The sequence below is a fragment of the Muscardinus avellanarius genome (assembly GCF_963383645.1).
Source record: "Muscardinus avellanarius genome assembly, chromosome: 11".
Lineage (NCBI taxonomy): Eukaryota > Metazoa > Chordata > Mammalia > Rodentia > Gliridae > Muscardinus > Muscardinus avellanarius.
This window is the reverse complement of record NC_137797.1, coordinates 110,591,608-110,611,911: the sequence shown is the minus strand read 5'-3', so window position 1 is coordinate 110,611,911 and position 20,304 is coordinate 110,591,608. Positions and strand designations below refer to the sequence as shown.

At 45.1% G+C, this 20,304-nt stretch overlaps 1 protein-coding gene across 1 annotated transcript in view; it reads right to left on the bottom strand.

The window, feature by feature from the left end:
• The window catches only part of ETNK1 (ethanolamine kinase 1), a gene marked incomplete at both ends in the record, with an annotated part of 42,872 nt that extends 36,472 nt beyond the window's left edge, over positions 1–6,400 (bottom strand). The window contains one exon of the mRNA XM_080706221.1: positions 6,245–6,400. Coding sequence (XP_080562347.1) covers positions 6,245–6,400 — 156 coding nt within the window. The remainder of the gene's footprint in view (positions 1–6,244) is intronic.
• Positions 6,401–20,304: the final 13,904 nt, after the last annotated feature.

Below are 20,304 nucleotides of genomic sequence, written 5' to 3'. Positions count from 1 at the left end.
AATCGGCATTCTGACAGAACAGACGTCAGGCCTCCTAGAAGCTCACGTTTCTTCAGGCCCACTGTCTCATTCTGAGCTGAAGACGAAGAGCGGAAGCCACTGCATGATTTCAGGCCTTTCAATTAATTCTCATGACTGTTTTCCAGGGTAGGGAGTAATCCCAGTTTATACAGATTTCAAAACTTGCCAAAGCTTTACAAACAGCTGAATCAATATTCAAAACCATCATTTTGCCACATTACATAGAAGTCCCACAAAGAGAAGGCAGTTTTAGTCCACACAGTGCTGGTATTTGAAAGTGAAACGTCACTTCAGGCTCCCGACTCTCTGGCACATCTTAATGGAATATACGGGCGGCTTAAAACCTGGTTAATTTGGTTAAATAGCTAGGAGACTAATGCATAGGAGATGGGGCTGGAGCCCAGGGCATTGAGTTGTTGCGGTCCCCGCTAAGTCGACAAGGCTCGTCTTGAACCTGCATCCCTCCCTCAGCCTTCCAAGTACTGGATTATAGGTGTGCGCCACGCCACCACACCACGCATCTTCCCTAGTTATCTTCAGTGCAGTTTAAGTTGTACCGCCCATGCTCACACTTTATTATTCTAAGACACCAAAAACGGAAAAGAAGAAAACTGAACGTACCTACTGACATTAAAACTTCTGTTGAATATAAACTATGACCTACATATGTAGCTATAGAACTTAAGATTCCTGTATAAACCATATGCTCCTAGCTGGACGCGGTGGTGTACGCTTGCAATCCCAGCATTTGGGAGGCTGAGACAGAGGATCACGGTTTGCAGACAGCCTCAGCTACTACGAAGTGAGGCCCTTTGCAACTCGGTGAGAACCTGTTTCAAAATAAAGAATAAAAAAAGGGTTGGGAGTATTGCTCAAAGGTAGAATGCCCCTGGGTTCCATCCCCAGTACCACAAAAAAAAAAAACCCGAAAACATATCTTCTTGCACACTTAATATTTACCTAAGACGTTACATAAACTTCTACGGCTAAAGTAAGGAACAAACTCATTATTTTCAAAATAGAAAATAAAAATGATTAAGTGAGCACAGGAGGCTGGAGATCCAGCCCAGGGTGGAGCATCTATGGAAGATGCACAGAGCCTGGGCTGCAGGGCCCCAGCACAGCAAGAAATGCATAAACTAGAACACTAAGGAGAGACAGCTGGATAGAACAGCCGTACATATCTGGCTATTCTTCACTTAAAGAGTAACAGCAAATATCAGTGTCAAAATAATAGGGGTTACGCTGGGCCAGGCGGCGCATGCTTGTCATCCCGGTGCTTGGGTGGCGGAGACAGGAGCACCGTGCAGGTTCGAAGCCAGCCTTGCTGGCTTAAGAGACCCTGTTTCCAAATAAAAAAGTATAAAAATTAGGTCTGGGAGTGTAGCCTGGAGGTAGAAGGGTTTCCAGGAACCCCAGTACCACCACCACCAACAACAAAAAATAATAGGGGTTACAGATTTTTTAATAGAGTATTTAAGTAGCTACCTCCAGAATGGTTAGAAAACAGGGAAGGATGTACAAAGCACTGCTGTGCATTTGCAGAACCTCAGACAAAGATTTGTTTCCAAAACAGTATATGTGAGCTTAAAACATGAGTTTAAGAGTGTGCACAAACAGGCAAAGGCCGGGCCAGCCCAGCACAGCAAGGAAAGAAGAAATGGCGGTACAGCAGAGAAGACAGCGACTGCACCGTCCTCACGCGACCTCCCAGGAGAAGAGGCTTGGATACTCACTGCACAAGGGCCACGCCGCAGGCTGCTCACCCTCCCTCACTCCCAAGCGTGAAAGCACAGGGTCTGCTTTTGACCTAGTGTCGCACACAGTAGGAGCTCAGCAGCGGCAAGCGTCATCAGAGCCTCACACTCGAGGGGCTGGGAATGTCACGGCACAGTCACGGCTGCGAGTGCGGAGGAAGGTTACGCAACTAGACCTGGACAAAGAAGCTGGTGAAGTACTGAGCGCGGGCTCCAAAGCAGTCCTGTTCAAACCGCATGCCTGGACCACCATTAAAATAATACATTGCTACTGAAAAGCTAGGTGAACAGAGGCTAAGTAAGGTGAGCAACCTCACTGAGACCCCAAGCAAGAGTACATTAGTTTCATAATGTTACCTAGTAACTGTGGTCTTAAATGAATCCTAGAACAACAGCAGGGACCGTTTTTAGAAGAAGACAATTTAAGAATCATTATTCTGTAGGACCTAGAGAGCGGACTTGATTCTTGCCTTCCTTTACACAATGACTGTCCAAAGCAATGTAGGAAAGTCAGAAATGGAACTCAAGTGGGGGAAGAGCTGCTGCATAACAAAGGGAGTCACTATCTTAAAGAGCAGCTCCAGTAACCTCTCTTCCAAAACAGAACAAGTGGGGAAAGGCTGCAGTTATGCTCCTGAGAACCTCAAAGCACACGCTCAGAAGCCAACACTCTAAAACAACAACTTTATGCAGACGTGGCTTCCCCGCTCTAATCCTAATATACAAAAATAGCGACTTCTTGATCAAACAGCATTATCTCCCAAAATGGGCTTCTCGTCCCAGATCTGCCACTTACAAACCACAAGTTCAGTTCCGTTAACTCAAACACACATGGCCAGTGCTTGCCGGTCACATGACGGTGGGGAGACGCTTGTGGAAGTGCTCAGTAAACAGGAAGGCGATCCCCACCGTGCACTGTGGCGGGACTAAGGGCTCAGGCTGGCTCTGCCGCCGCTCAGGCAGTGCCCTCCAACAACTCACGGCCGCTCTCATCCTTTGCCCTTAATCTTATAGGGACAGAAGCTCTATCCAAACTGAGCTGCATTATTCTGTGTGCCCTTAAATTTTAAGCAAAAACTAGGCCTTCTATCATTTTTACTGCTTCTTTCTGGATTTTCTAATATATTCTTAATAATTCAGTTTGCAGGACTAATTACCAGATATGTATTAATATAGAAACCTTCTAAAGTAGCATAAAGAATATTTTACATGAAAAATGATTTTGGAGCTGGGCATGGTGGCACATGCCTGTAATCCCAGGGCATGGGAGGCTAAGACAGGAGGATGGCAGGTTCAAAGCCAACCTCAGCAACTTAGTGACCCTCACAGCAACTGTTAACAGAGACCCTTGTTTTCAAATAATAAATAAACTAGTGGAAGGGTTGTGTCTCGAAAGCAGAATGCTCCTGGGTTCAATTCTCAGCACTACATAAAAAATAAAGTGATTTTGGAAAAATTACTGGCTAGAGAGTTAGGGTATGAATAGCTCATTAGAAAAACACTCACCTAGCACACACATGAGAGCCTGCATTTGATCCCCAGCACCGGAAAAAAGAAAAAGCCATTTACTGATAGCCAACTGGCCCAAAATTGCACTATAATCTGTTGACTCTACGACCTGTGCTTCCCCTTCTGAAATACAAGGTATGCTATCTATCTGCCCAGTTCAAGGAAAAGAAAAGAAAATGTTCCTGTTGAGACTTACCAAAGAAACCCTGAAGCCTCACTAGAGTTTACAATGACCTTTTAGAAAGTGAAAAGTCAGATTTGGTTAAGAAGTTAATAACTGCTGGGCATGGTAGTGCACACCAGTAATCCCAGTACTTGGGAGGCTGAGACAGGAGAATCTCAGCTTCAAGGTCAGCTTCAGAAACTTAGCGAGGCCCTCTGCAACTTAGTGAGAACCTAATTCAAAATAAAAACAATACAGGGCTGAGGGTGTAACTCAGAGGTAGAATGCCCCTGTGTTCAATCCCCAGGACCACAATAAAAGTTAATATCAATTCATCTTACTGATGTCTCAGCCTCTGAGAAAGAGGGTTTTTTTTTTTTTTTGCACATGGAGTTAGTATTTCTAATAATCATTCTTAAAACAAAGGATGGTGTTTATTATCACTTACAAGTAAGTACCTTAGAAATTCAGATTATGAACCCAAAGGCCAAAGTCAAAAGCCGTCATGGAGAAGCCGAGACCCAATGGTCATCAGGTGTTTCCAACATCCAAAACCAGCTTCCTATTACCACCTTCTTCCCTACATCCCGGCTTTCCTCCTTGGAGTTTCACCTAGAAATATAGGTGGTGCCTACTAATATGTGTGGGATGTGTGGGCAACTAAACAATTAAAAAAAAAAATCAGCCCAGCGCCTACTACCTACCATAGCTACGTTTGCTATTCCAAAGACAGATAAATACATCAGAGGAAATTCCAATCTTCAAAGCTTCAAACTTGAAAGACAGTGCTCAAAAAGCACACACTTTGCCAGCACTGGGGTTTACCAGGAAGTAGCACTACCTTTAACAAAAGATGCCTGCTTAATTTACAACCAATTGCCAGAAAACAATTTTTTTTTTTTTTTTGGTGGTACTGGGGATTGAACCCATGTGCCTTCTCCCTCTGAGCTACATCCAGACCCGAGTTCTTATTCTTTATTTTAAAACAAGGGTCTCACAAAGTTGCGGAGAGCCTCTCTAAGTAGTTGAGGCTGGTTGTGAACCCACAATCCTCCTGTCTCAGCCTCCCAAATCCTGGGATTACAAGAGTGCGCCACCAAGGCCAGCTAAAATAACTCATTTTGATAAGTTTTTACGTGCTCTAAAATAAAGCCAGTGTGGGCTGGGTGGCGTAAGCACTTGACGAGCAAGCTCTGCCTAGCACCCTGGAAGCCCTGGGCTCAACTCCTAGCATCAAAAAGACAAAGAACAAACAAATACAGTTTCAATTTGGAAGGCATTTTAAAGAAAATTATTCATTTTTAGTAATACATGAAATCACTTGGGATTCATCATTTCCTACATACTTGCCAATAAATACTCCTTTTATTTTTCAAAACTTCTTGTTCAACAATTCTTTTCTAAAGCGTTCCTTCTCACCGGTTTAAAACTCTTCTAGGCAGTAAGAAATGAAACCAAACCTGATGGAAGCCCAGAGTCAGGCACTGCTGTGGGACCGAATCAGTGGTCAAGTTTCATGCGTCTTTGTACAGGCGGCCGGCTACTTTAGCCAAGAATTTGGGAGAGAACTGAATCCACAGACATGGCTGAACAAATTCAACAACTTAACAAATGAGGTCAAAAAATGAAGCTTATTAGTTCAAATAAGCATGCTTATACTATGTTCAGCTCTAAAACAAACCCCAAATACCTTACCCTTTAACATTACTGAGTCGGTTTTTTGTTCGCAAGGAGTTAAAAGAGAAAAGGAGGTTCATTTTCATATATAATTCCTAAGTCTGCGTACATACATACTATGAAAGCTAAAAGCAAATCACTCAAAATAAATGTTATTTGCAGGATGTATAACCCCCAAGTTATTAGAAAACTCCTGGATCCTTAGGAAATTGTGTGTCTATAAATAAAAAGCAAATATCCTCAACAAGCCACAGCTCATTGTAACAAGATATTACAGACCTTAAAATTTTAGAAATATCAATTCAAGCAACAAAATGTATCTAAAAACGTGATCTAGAAAGCAGGGCCCGGTCTGGTGGAATTGGGGGGGGGACGGGGGAGGCTTTTGCCAATCTGAAGGTTTGAGAAGATAAAAACGCAGGCTAAGGGATTCATGGGAGGCGGGAGACAGAAGAGAACAGACAAGATCAGAGGATTAGTTGTTACATTATTTACATAAGGCAGCGACTGCCTGGGGCCCTGGATCCGGTGCCCCAGGATGGGAAAGTCTGCAGTGAAAATGGACTGAGTGGGAGAAGGGCAGCTATCCTCCCGGAGAGGGCTGGAAGGGAAAGCCTGCCCCCGGGCAGTCTCACCCTACACCAAGAAGTCGGGGTAGTGCTGGTGAAGCACAGGGCACTCCCCCAAAACGGGGCCGGGGACAGGGGGCCCCGCACGCTCCCAGGACAGGGGCAGACCCTAAGTCCTCACGTCCTCCAGGACGGAGACAGACCCTGGGTCCTGAACACCCCCCAGACAGGAACAAGACCCTGACCCCGCATGCCCAAGACAGGGTCAGACCCTGAGCCCTGCACATCCCCAGACAGGCCAGACATAGACACTGAGCTCTGCACACCCCCAAGACGGACCAGAGATAGACCCTGAGCCCTGCACATCCCCAGCCAGGGACAGGGACAGGGCCAGATCCCGGACCCCGCACGCCCCTAGGCCAGGGCCTGGGCCCTGCATTCCCCCACGACAGGGGCGGGCCCCGGGCCCCGCACGCCCCCCCCCCCCGGCCAGCGCCAGCCCCGAGCCCCGCTCTCCCAGGCAGGCCAGCGCCAGGCCCGGGGCTCACCTGCAGGGTCACCTCCCGCGGGTCCCAGTGCGGCCGCAGGTGCTGCAGCAGGCGCAGGGCGCCCTCGCGGCAGCGCCGCTCCTCCTGGTCCGACACCGTCACGTCCAGCTTGGGCACCTCGGGGGAGCCGGGCGGGACGTGGATGTAGTTGGCCATGGCCCAGGCGACGGCGGAGACCACCACGACCACGACGGCGACGGCGACCACGAGCGCGGCGGGCGCCGGCAGGCTGCTGGTTCCGTCCGTCCCGGGGCGCCCTCGCGGAGGGCTGGGGCGGCGGCGGCGGCGGGGACGCGGGGACGCGGGGACCGGGCTGGACGCGGCGGAACCGAGCCGGCGCTCACGGGAAATGCCTCGGCGCTGCGCCGGCCGCGCGCGGCATGCCGGGACGCGCTGACGTCAGGGGGCGTGGCTTGGCTCCGGCCCCGCCCGCCGCCTGCGCACAAAGGCGCCGCGCGGACGCCCCGCCCCCTCCGCGCCCGCACCTGCCGGGCGGCCAAGACTGGGCCGGGCTGGCTGGGCGCCGCGTACCCGGAGGCTAGGGATGGGGAAATCTGTGATGTTCTGGACAAATGGGTTCAGATAGGTGGGTAGGATACCTGCAGTGCCTCGAGAGGTATTTTTAGGGTCAGAGGGTGGACCATCCTGGCAGTTAGGAGCTCAGGTTTGAGGCCAGCCTCAGCAACTTAGTGAGACCCTGTCTTAAAATTTAAGAAAAAAAAAAAGCATTGGGGTGTGTAGAATGTCCATGGGTTCAATCCTCAAATCAATATATAAATATTATATTATGTATAAATATATATGATATATATAAAGGCCGGGCGATTTTATATATACAAGCGCACGCTTGTAATCACAGCATTTGGGAGGCTGAGACAGGAGGATCATGGTTCACAGACAGCCTCAGCTACCTACTGAGGCCCTTTGCAACTCAGTGAGACCCTGTTTCCAAATAAAGAGTAAAAAATAGGGCTGGGGGTGTAGCTTGGAGGCAGAATGATCCTGGGTTCAATGCTCAGAGTCAAAAAAAAAAAAAAAAAAGGCTGGTGTGGATGCCTGTAATCTCAGTTCTTGGAAGGCTGAGAACAAAGGATCGGGGATTCAAAGCCAGCCTCAGAAATTTAGCGAGACCCTGTTTCCATATTAAAAAAAAAAAAAAAATAGGGCTGTGGTTGTAGCTCGGAGGTAGAAGGCCCCTGGATTCAGTCTCCAGCACCACATACACATTCAAAGGATGGGCTGGGCATGGTGGCTCACAACTATAATCCCAGTATTTGGGAGGTAGAGACTGGAGGATCCCAGAGAGAGAACAGCTCCTGTAATTAATTCCCAGTAACCCCCCCAAAAAAATAAATAAATAAAAGGAAGGGCTACTCAATAAACTACTTGAGTGATTGTAGAGGAAAAAACTGTTGATCCCTCATCATTATCCATAAAATTAATTCTTGGAAAATTAAGTACCTGAAGTGAAAAGCAAAAAATGTTAAACTTTGAAAATATCAATTCTTATCAACTTTATAGATACAATTCCAATCAAAATATCAGTAGGTTACTTTGTGGCTATCAAGAAACCAATCTACACGTAAGCTGTGTGGTGTAGTGGTGCTCACCTGTAGCCCCAATACTTGGGAGGCTGAGACAGGAGAATCGAGTTTAAGGCTTAACAAGAACAACTTGGCAAGATTCTGTCTCAATAAGATTGGAAATGTAACTTATTTGCAGAGCACCCTTGGGGTCAATCCCCAGTACCACAAAAATAAATGAACACTGATGAACGATCTCTCAATATACACTGCAGTTGATGGTAGGCGTCCTTTACCACCTCAAGATTTCTTTTTTATTTCTTTTTTTTTTTTTTTCCGGTACTGGGAATGGAACCCAGGGGTATTCTATCTCCAAACTACACCCACAGCCCTATTTCTTATTCTTTATTTTGAAACGGGGTCACTGATTTGCAAAGGGCCTCACTAAATAGCTGAGGCTGTCTCAAATTGAAATCCTCCTGTGTCCGCCTCCCAAATGCTGAGATTACAAACATATACCACCATGCCCAGCTACCACCTAGAGATTTCAATTCCGGGTGTATATTAAAACCCAGCGCAGGTATGTGAGGAAGAGTGTTCATAGGATCTAAAAAGATCTGAAAACTGGCAGCAGTCCCTCAATATGGAAATGATTGGACAATGGTTGGACCTCTAGATAAATAAAGATGGCAGGTAGAATATCTGTGTCTCTGTGTGCATACATTCAGGAGACAGCCAGAAGCCAAACAATAGCTCTGGGGACCTACCAACACTTGCTACTTTGCAAGCTGTTCACTGCTCAGTTTCTGTTTTTGTTTCCATTCCACTTCCAATTGTTTTGGTTTCTGCAAGACTTCTGCCTCCTGGCTTCTCTCTGTGTGCCTTCTTATTCAAATTCTACTCAGAAGTTGTTCCCAGCGGCCCCTCCCACTGCTTCCTATCACACCCACCTGCTTTAGGTTTTACATATCCCTTATCATGGTGTAAGTTATCTTGTGTTTACCTTTTCTGACTAGAGCAGAGGCCCCAGAGGAGTGAGCTACAGTTTATCTTATCTAGTGTCACATTTCCACTTCCTAGAATAGTGTCTAGGACATAAAAGATACTCAGTAAATAAATGCATAAGCCAACCTAATTAGTTGCTGAGACTCTGCCAGTCCCTCCTAAGAATAACTAGCCAGGAGTTGTATTAGCTGATCGCCAGAGGACTCAACAGTGAACATTCCTTCCTGATCATTCCCCTGGTCACTGGCCAGGCCTGTTAGTTATCTCTGGGTTTGGAGCAAATTTTAGCTACAGGGTTGTCCAGCACCTTGCAACACATGTCTAGAGAATCTAAGGTGATTATAAAGATGCAACATTATTATCAAGTTTCCAATACAGTTAGTCTTGTCCTTCTATTTAACATGGCATTAGGACCTTCCGATCCATGGAATGCTTCCCTCCTATGTCTGCTTCTTGAAATCTCATTCCTCAGTGCCTAACACTCAGCAATTTTCTTCATAGAGTCTACATGGATTCTCCTAATTTACTTCTCCATTTATTTATTTGTTTATTTCAGGTGCTGGGGATTCAACCCAGGACCCTGCACCCGCTAGGCAAGTACTCTACCACTGAGCTACATCTGCCATCCCTATTTTTTCCCTTTAAAACATCTGTAAGAACGCCTTTAAAAATTCTGCCTTTTGATGCCTTCGTAATGAATCAAAGTCATAATAATTATGCCACATATAAAAGGCCAAACCGTTAACAACTTGTTACATAAGCAGTATTTTATATGAGGGAATGAAAGGATAGCCGAATATAAATCCAGGTGTTCTGGTCACAAATGGTTGAATTATAATGGCGTTAGTTACTAGAATAGCAACACCAAGAATGTGTAGAAGAAAATATTCTGTAAACTAATAAGACATGTCTAACAGCCGTATCATCGGCCAGATGGAACTGTGTTTAAAATGAAGTCACTGTGAGCAGGAAGTCACAGTTAGTTGATGTCACTGTAGAGCGACTGAAAATCGGAGAATTCAAAACACCTGTAATAGCAAACGTTGAAGGACGAGCAGGTTCTGCTACTTTCAAGGAGGAGGAGGAGGAGGAGGAGGAGGAGGAGGAGGGAGGAGGATTGGATCCTAAAGTACTTAGATTTGGGAGCTGCTCTCTCAAAATGGGATTGCACCTGTTCAGCCCTTTAAAACTCTAAGATAGCCTAAGGGAACTGGTTGTCTATAAAACTGTTACAAAAACCTCATTAAGTACCTAAGAAAGGTGGTGCTCCTTCTGTGGATGCACAGTTTTAAGATCTAATAAATATTTAATTCTTTACAACATGTCTGTTGGTACATGTTCTATCTTGCCTCTTAGATGTCTTTAGAATTAGATAATCCCCACGCTTGGGAGGCGGAGACAGGAGGATCGCGCTGGTTCGAAGCCAGCCACGTTGGCTTAAGAGCCCCTGTTTCCAAATAAAAAAAAATAGGCCTGGGAGTGTAGCCCAGAGGTAGAAGGGCTTCCAGGAACCCCAGTACCACCAAAAAAAAAGATATAGATAATAGCTCTATTTCATACAGTAGATTGCCTTCTGAGAGCAGGAGTTTTATCATTTACTTCCTTACACCCTCCGTGATCTTAAGTCACTGTCTTGCATGTTAAAAGTCACAATTACAGGTTTAATTGATCAAAGAAACGTAAACTACCCCTAGTTTTCATCACCTAAGATATGCAAGGGGAAAAATACTTTTTTAATTTGTATGTTAGGGGAAGGGATACAGGGGATTGAACCCAGGGCATTCTACCTCTAAGCTATACCTCCAGCCATCATGTTGTTGTTGTTGTTGTTGTTGTTGTTGTTGTTGTTGTTGTTGTTGTTGTTGCTTTGAAACAGAGTCTCACCAGTTTACCAAGAATCTAGCTAAATTGCTGAGGCTGGTGTCAAACCTGCAATCCTCCTATCTCAGCCTCCCAAGTACTGGGATTACGTGCATGTACCACCATGTCTGGCTGGGGAAAAAACAAATTCAACATCATTATGTGAGTAGTGAACGGGCATGCAGCTTACGAAAAGTGAGATGACATTTTAAACGCACAAAATTGTCAGATTCATGCAGGAATAAACCGGTCACTTTCAGAAGAAAGAGCCCAATATCCATGTAGGTATTTAATCCGTAGGAAAGATAATTATTTTTGAGACAAGGTTCCCCTGTGATGCCCAGGCTGGGCTCGAGCTCTGAGCACAAACAGTTCTCCTGCCTCAGCCTCTTGAGCAGCTGCGACTACAGGTGTGGCCACCTTGCCCATTTCAGTAAAAGTGAAGTCTTAATACACACGCTCACGCACACACAATAAAGGGGCAATTAAAATAGACACATGGCTACAGAAGAAATACAAATGGCCAATATATACATGAAAATATTCATCATTAGCAATCGGGGAGATGCACATGAGGACACCCTGAGATCCCATCTAACCCCAGAGAGAATGAGGATCTTCACGAAGTCAAGCAACAATCAGTGCTGGCTAGGACGTGGGGAAATAGGGACTCTTCTACGCTGTTGGTGAGACTGAAAATTAGGACAGACACTGGAAATTCCTCAGAAGACTAGGAATGGATCCGCCATAGGATCCAGCTATACCACTCCTGGGTAGCTTTCCAAAGGGCTGAATTCGGAGAATTCTAGAGATCCATGCATATCCATGTTTACAGGAACACACTTCTCCATAGCCAAACTATGGGACCCATCTAGAAGACCATCAAGAGATTATTCGAAAATAGTGTTGAAGTCTTCTTACTTCTCACAGAACTTGATAAACTGGGCTTTGCAGTCCTTAGATTGTTACTGAAATGCTAGTGTTACAAAGCACAAAAGTGCCCATCCATTTCCCACCGTAGGTCCACATGGGTACGTGGCAGATGTATCACTCCAGGGGTGAGAAGAGAAATCCGTCGTGGGAGGCTGAGACAGGTGCATTGCAAGTTCGAGGCCAGCTCGGCAACGTAGTGAAACCCTGTGTCAAACAAAAATAAAAATAGCTGCATGTCTGGCTCAGTGGTAGTTCACTCTTGGGTTCAATCCCAGTACAAATAAATAAATAGATAAATAAATAAGCATAGGTAGCATATTTAAATCCCGAGGTTTTCATCCATTTTCCCAAGATTTGTTTGATGATTTGTTCAATGAATAGTAGGTTAAAGATTAGATATATTCTGCCTTATAGTTTGAAACAAGTTCTCCAGACTCCACAGTGTACTGAATTAGTCGTTCTTTTTTGTTTTATTAGCATTCTGACTTTTCTCTGAAATGCATATAATCACTCTAAGTTCAAGTTCTAACTTAAACTTTTAGAATCTCTATTTTTATGCCTATCTGGGCCTTTGGAACAAGTACTTAAAAACTATATATATTTTGTTGTTGTTGTTGTTGTTGTTGTTGTTGTTCCATCCTCGAGTTTGAACCCAAGGGCATTCTACCTTCAAGCTACATCCCTAGCCCTGTTTTTTATTTATTTTGACACAGGGTCTCACTAAGTTGCAGAGGGCCTCAAAAGTAGCAGAGGCTGGCCACAAACTTGCGATCCTTCCTGTCTCAACCTCCCAAGTCCTTGGAATTACAAGCATGTGCCACCACGGCCAGCTATATTTTGGTATTTTGAAGAGAGGATTTCAGAGCACTCACGTGCACACAATCTCCAAGGGCCAAGGCTCGTGCTTGCGTGCCTCTGGTCTAAGCAAAGCACCCAGGAAGGGACGGTCTTCTCCGGCTGTCGATTCCAGTGGGCCTGCTCCAAACATCACACTGTTGGTTTCTTGTTCTTTCAGACTAGTGAGTTAACGAGGGAGATTAGAAGGGTCTGAGCTTTGCAATCAGGCAACTCTGCTATAGCATCTGAGCTCTTTAATCTCGTCTAACCGCCATTTCCCCATCTACAAGGCAGTGGTAACAATTTCAGTGAAGGTTTGAATAGAGGAGGTCGAGATGCAGTTCAGTGATAGAACACGCCTGACACTTACTGGGACCTGGATTCAACCTCTCCCCCCCCCCTCTCTCTCTCTCACACACACACACACACACACACACACACACACACACACACCATGGCATGGATCATTGTGAGCCCTTTAATACCTGGCCCTTGATAAGGACTCAAGTATGTTTTGAGACATTGTTATTGAATTTGTGTCTGGATTAAATAAAATGGTAGCTAATAACCAGCCTCTACTAAATGAGATACAGCCAATGTAGTAGGAGAAGTTAAAAGATTTGTTTAATGTAATGCAGAGGAATAGTCCGGTGTCTAAATAAAGGAACTTTAAGGCCCTATGCTGAGCTGTGGATTTGGGGTCTGCTGACCTAAATAAAGATGGTTCTCTCTTCTTTCCTTGAGATAGAAGCCTGTACCAGAGACAAGAGCAGCACAGTTGTGGGGAAGGGTGAAGAGAACATCAGGGACCTACTGTCTCTGGCCCTTGGTGATCTCTAAGTCAGCTCCTGTTACTCTCCTTTTCTCCCATTGTGTTTTAGAGAGATCAGTAACACGACCTGGAAAAAAAACAACAGGCAGGAAAGGAGCCGCAGAAGAATGCGGCCTGCAAGTCACCGAGCACCCGGCAAGCGCAGGGAAGGCTGCTCTGGCCTGGGGGCTGTGGATGAGAAAACTCCGAAGATTCCTAAAGAGTTAAATGAGATTCTGGCCTTTTTAACTAAGACAGGCAGAAGGTGGCCCTATTAATTGTAGACCGGCAAGATAAACCAGGATGCCCAGGTAACCGCTCAACGGATTGTCAAGCAGTCCATAATAGCCCTTTGGAAGAGCTTAAAGTACAGCGAGGCAAAGTCTCGTGGCTGGAAGAGAGCAAATCCTACTGTACTAATTAACTTTTATGGTGTCGTGAGGCAATTAGCGATAATGAGGAAATGCTGGATTTGATCTCGTTGGACTTTCACGAGATGTTTTTCCTGGAATGGGGATGTAGCCCAGTTGTAGAGCCCCTGCCTGGTATGCTCAAGGCCCTGATTTAACCCCCCCCCAAAAAAAAAGTAACAACAACGTGATTCTTCTGGTCAATACACTACAATCATACAGTCTGGCACCCAGAATTATGAGAGAGAAAACCGCCTGGAGAGATTATCCAGTGCTTACCAAGTGTGAGTGCTGCTGAGACGCACCAACTGGGGCTATTTAAGGACCCATCCAACCGATTTTTAACACATTTAGGTGTAACAAGTATGAGCCATCTGACGAAAACCAGTAGGAGCTCTACCCACACCCACACCCGTGAGTCAGCGCTCAGAAACAGTACTTTCCAAATTGAGGTATACCTTCTTGACCCCAAACCATATGTCAGAACAGATACAAGGAGGTGGCCAATACACAGATTCCCGGGTGGAGAAATAAAGAGTGAGGTAGAGGGGGAGAAAGGGGAAGTGATGGGTGGGAGGAAGCCCAAGGAATACAAAGTGACTATAAAGGTTGGATGGGTCCTTAAATAGCCCCATTTGGTGCATCTCAGCACCATGGTAGCTGAAGGGTCGCTCAGTAGTAAAGCACTAGCCCGCCTGTGCAAGACCCTGGGTGAGAGTCCCAGCACCTTAAGGAAAAGGTATGTGTCTAGATAGATACAAATTCATTTCTAATGTTAATCACCAAATAATAAATGTCAGAAACAGAGCACAAGTCACACAAAGCCCACATTCACCTGAGGTTGAACAGAAGGACCCAGTATAAGAAATAAGTGACAGCCTCCTAAATAAAGACTGGAAAAGGGAAGTTAAGAGGCTGGTGATGTGGCCCAGGATCGAGGACTTGTCCAGTGTGCACGAGGCCTGGGCCCAATCCCCAGTACTGCAAAAAGAAAAAGATACATGACATGAACAGTATTTTGAAAACAGTTGATGTAAAGCTCTGTATAGAAGATGGGCCACTGCTAAATTGAAGCTTATACTTGTAATAAATGCTTGGCTCTAGGTGTTTTATCTTCAAGAAAAGAGAAAACAAGAACTGTACCATTTTAATTTGTTGATTTTGGGTGGGGAGTACTGGGCATTCTACCTCCATGCTACATCCTCAGCTCTTCTCATTTTTTATTTTGAAACAGAGTCTCTTTAAATTGCTGAAGATTTTGCTAATGCTGTGGCTGGCCTCAAAACTGCAATCTTCAGTGTCTGCTTTCCAACAGTATGATTAAAGGTATGCACCATCAGGCCTCTGACAGTTTTTTTTTTCTAGTTTAAGTGTAATATTATTGAGAGATTTCCTCTTGCTTGAAATAGCCATTTATTGCCATCAGTTTTCCTCTGAGAAAATTTGCTACAATTCATAAGTCTTAATATATGTGTTTCTACTTTAGTTTCACTTTTGATTTTTCCTTTGATCCACTGATTTTTTTTCAGGATTATGTTATTTAATTTTCACATGTTTTTGTGAAATTTTCAAGATTGTTTTCTGTTACTTATTTCTGTATTATAAACCTTTGTGATTAGAGAAGCTATTGACATGATTTAAATCCTCTTTAATTTGTTAAGTCTTGTTCTTTGACATAACTTGTTAACATTCCTGGAGACCATTCTGTGTGCGCCTCAGAAGAAAGTGATTCTAGCTGGATGCAGTGGCACACTCCTCTAATCCCAGGACTTGAAAGGCTGAGACAAAAGAATTGCAAGTTCAAGGACAGCTTCCGCAGTTTAGTGAGAGCCTCAACAACCTAGGGAGACCCTATTTCAAAATAAAAATTAAAAAGGGTTGGAGGTGTAGCTCAGAGGTTGAATGCCCTTATGGTTCAATTCCCAGCGCCAAAAAAAAGAAAAAGAAAAAAAGGAAACTGATTCTGTTGTTAGCTGGAACGTTCTTTAGGTCTTTTTTATCTAAAGTAGATCGAATCGAAAGTTTCCTCATTAATTTTCTGTATGGATGACCTGCCCATTGTGGAAAATGCAGTATAAAGCTCCCATCGTGATTGGAAGTCAGTCCATCTCTCCCTGCCAATACCTTAATGTATGTATATTTAGGTGACCTGTGTCGGGGGGATATCTATAACGGCTACATCTTCTTAAGGAATTGGCCCTTTCATCTATTTGGTGACCTTCGTCTTTTTTACAGTTTTGGACGTTATGTGTTGTTGTATCTTATGTAAAATAGTGCTGTCCTGTTCTGCTTTTCATTTGTAACATATCTTCCCCCTCCTCTCCACATCAGGTGTTTACGTCCTAAGAGGCAAGGTGAGTCTCCTCCAGGCAGCATGCACTTGAGTCTTGGAGCTGCTTGGATTTTATTATTTTTCTCCTTCTTCAGCCACTTTATTTTGTAGATAATTTAATCCATTACATTTGTCTTAATCTGCTTTGTGCTGCTATAATAGAATACCAAAGACTGGTAGTTTGCAGCAGACATAAGTGTCTTGGCACACGGACTAGGGCAGAGTGAGATCGGGGGGCTCTCATTGGGAGCTTTCTTGATGCATCGTGGGAGCAGTCGGGTGTAGATTCACCTCTTAGAAGGGTACTCTCCCGCAGTGCTGACACTAAGCCGTCCTCATGGGTACTCTCCCACAGTGCTCACACTAAGCCGTCCTCATGGGTACTCTCCCGCAGTACTGACACTAAGCCGTCCTCATGGGTACTCTCCCACAGTACTGACACTAAGCCGTCCTCATGGGTACTCTCCCACAGTGCTGACACTAAGCCGTCCTCATGGGTACTCTCCCGCAGTACTGACACTAAGCCGTTCACCATCCTCATGGGTACTCTCCCACAGTGCTGACACTAAGCCGTCCTCATGGGTACTCTCCTGCAGTACTGACACTAAGCCGTCCTCATGGGTACTCTCCCGCAGTACTGACACTAAGCCGTCCTCATGGGTACTCTCCCGCAGTACTGACACTAAGCCGTTCACCATCCTCATGGGTACTCTCCCACAGTGCTCACACTAAGCCATCCTCATGGGTACTCTCCCACAGTGCTCACACTAAGCCGTCCTCATGGGTACTCTCCCGCAGTACTGACACTAAGCCGTCCTCATGGGTACTCTCCCGCAGTACTGACACTAAGCCGTCCTCATGGGTATTCTCCCGCAGTACTGACACTAAGCCGTTCACCATCCTCATGGGTACTCTCCCACAGTGCTCACACTAAGCCATCCTCATGGGTACTCTCCCACAGTGCTGACACTAAGCCGTCCTCATGGGTACTCTCCCACAGTGCTGACACTAAGCCATCCTCATGGGTACTCTCCCGCAGTGCTGACACTAAGCCGTCCTCATGGGTACTCTCCCGCAGTGCTGACACTAAGCCGTCCTCATGGGTACTCTCCCACAGTGCTCACACTAAGCGGTCCTCATGGATACTCTCCCACAGTGCTGACACTAAGCGATCCTCATGGGTACTCTCCCGCAGTGCTGACACTAAGCTGTCCTCATGGGTACTCTCCCACAGTGCTGACACTAAGCCGTCCTCATGGGTACTCTCCCACAGTGCTGACACTAAGCCGTCCTCATGGGTACTCTCCCGCAGTACTGACACTAAGCCGTCCTCATGGGTACTCTCCCGCAGTACTGACACTAAGCCGTCCTCATGGGTACTCTCCCGCAGTACTGACACTAAGCCGTCCTCATGGGTACTCTCCCGCAGTACTGACACTAAGCCGTCCTCATGGGTACTCTCCCGCAGTGCTGACACTAAGCCGTCCTCATGGGTACTCTCCCGCAGTACTGACACTAAGCCGTCCACCATCCTCATGATCCAACCATCTTCCATTAGCTTCAACTTCCCAATCCCGATACATCAGGGAGGGTCAAGTCTCCAACACATGAAATTTGGGAACATATTTAAACAATAGCAACAAAGCAATTACTGATACATAAGAACTGATTACTACTTTTTTGTAATTCATGTTCTGGTTGTTTTGTAGACACTTTGCTTCTTTCTTTTTCTGAACCTACTAGAGATTTTTGCTCTGTGGTTGCCATCAGAGGTGTGTGTGGGGGGAGGTACCAGGAATTGAACACAGGGGCATTCTACCTGAGCTCTATTTATTTTCTTAATTTTGAAACAGGGTCTCACTGATTGTACCACCAGACTTACATAAAATATCTTCCATTCATAAGTCATTTCTACCTGAAAACAACTTAACTTTAATCTCATACAAGTCAGATAGGCCCTGACTATTTTGTGTAGCTAGGGAGCCAGCTGGTAAAAACCCAGGAAGTCACAACTTTTTTAGTGCGTTCTCTAGTTGCCTGGGGTGGCTCCCTGAGCTCAGCTCTTGGGTGATGATACCACAGGCTACGTTTTGCAGTCAGCAGAGCGGCTCGCTGGCTGCTACAATCGCCTTTAATCAGCCAGGTCTGAGGTGTAGTCCCTATCCAAGGGCTACTGCTATTTACATTTTCCAGGGGGTAGAGATGCAGGCTGAGCTCCGAGGTGAGTTTGGATGGATGAGCCAGCAGCTATACTCTGTAGAAATGTATAGCTGAGCCTTATCCCCCTGCCGTGGTAGGGTTCTGGGGCCATAGTGTAGCTTCTAAGGTTGGGCAGAGTCACTGGCTGGCTAGGGCCTTAAGTGATGTGATGATAAGCTTCCCTCTGCTTCTAGGAACGACTAGCTATGGGGTGGGGCCATGCTCTTGACTGGTATATCTGATCAGATATCACCACCACTGACAGAACTGTATATGCTGGCCAGCGTGACCTCCACATCCCTGAAGTTTCTACCTGGCCCCAGGCAGTCTAGTCCTGTCCTACCCTCAGTGATTGAGGTGAGGCTGGACCGAATGGCCTGGAAAGCACTTGAATTGCTAGGGAAGCCAAGTATCTGCCCTTCCTCACTGACAGGGTAGGACCTGTGAGCCCGGGGAGTCCTCTCTCTAGCCCGCTGTTCTGACCCAGGAGGGGAGAGGGTCAGTGTGACCAAGTGAAAGCATGCGGTGACCCTTTCACCACGGTTCCTCTTTTACTCTGTGGCCCCTGTGAGTGTCTGTCTTGGTGTCAGGTGCTGAGGTTTTCATAGGAGTATTCTTGTCTGTTGATAGCTCTAGCTGCAATGCCTGGGTGGAGGAGGAAGTGAACCCTGGGAAGTTTTCTCAGCAGTTTCTTATTATTGTCATTGTTGTTCAGTAATAAGCATAGTAAATAGGAAAAATAGAGGTGATAAAAGAGGGTGAAGTGTTAAAATGATCTTAGATTGGGCACAGATGAAGTTTTGTTTTCAGGTTTCTAATTTAGCAATTTGTCTCTATCAACATTCTCCCTGTAATAATCCAAAACAGCTGACCACAAAGCTTAACGTAAGGAAGAATTACTTGCTCATAGTTTTTGGAGATTTTAGGTTCAGCTCCATGTGAGTCTCTGCTCTTACATCATGGAGGCTGGGAGCAAGAGGAATCAAAGACAGAAGCACAGTCTCCAGGCCACACACTCGGCGACCATCGTCTCTGGTCACGTCCCGTAGCCCATGTCACTACCCAGTGAATATATCCACCGTTGTGATTACAACCTCCGTGGCTTAATGAGGTCAGTTCTGAGCATTAACGCATGCGATCCTCAGGGCACGTCCTATATCTAACCATAACAGTATTATATCCTTTCTCGACCTTTGGCAGTGTTTTACCTTTCTTTCTTTTTTCTTTCTTGGTCTTTTCCCCCAGCTGATCAAAAACAATTTAACAGTTCACATTTTTATTTCTTTTCAAATCCATAGCCTAATGTGTCATCATTGCCTAAAATTTATTTAAACATATAGAAAGAAGAAGAAGAAGAAAAAGCTAAACATGTCCAATAATCAGTATCAAAAACGAATACTGGGAGCTGGGAGTGGTGGTGCACGCTTGTCATACCAGTCCTTGGGAGGCTGAGACAGGAGGATTGCAGGCTCATGACCAGCCTCAGCTGCTTACTGAGGCCCTCTGAGATCCTGGTTCAAAATTAAAAATAGCTCTGGAGGTGTATTTTGGAGATAGAATGCCCCTGGGTTCAATCCCCAGTACTGGCAAAAAAAAAAAAAAGCTAATAACTGTGAATATTAATGTTTAACAAATTATTTTTCAAAATCTAATTTGCTATATGTAACATTCAGCCATAAAATATGTATGATATATGAATGGATATATGGATATATACAACTTTACATACATATATGTTACATAGTTGATATATTGCATTTCAGGTTTTATGGATAAAGATTTTTATTAATATATAAATTTTATGTCATTATAGTTCGTGATGAGCATAATTTTGATAGCTATATACTATTCTATTATATACCATTCCTTCTTTCCTACCCCTCTATCTTTTATTTTTCTTTTCAATGTGGTAAAAAACACATAACAAGAAAACTACCCTCTTAAACAATTATTAGGTGTACTGCAGAGTACTGGTAACCACATGTACACTATAACCCAACCAGTCCACTGGAGTTCATGGTTCATTAGCAGGTGTGTGAAGGTAAGCTACTGTAATAACCATGGACACTCTGTTTCCCATTTTAATTGGAGATATTATTATTCAGATGTTTGCTTAGATTAAGTTAAAATTTAAATTATCTAACATCGCA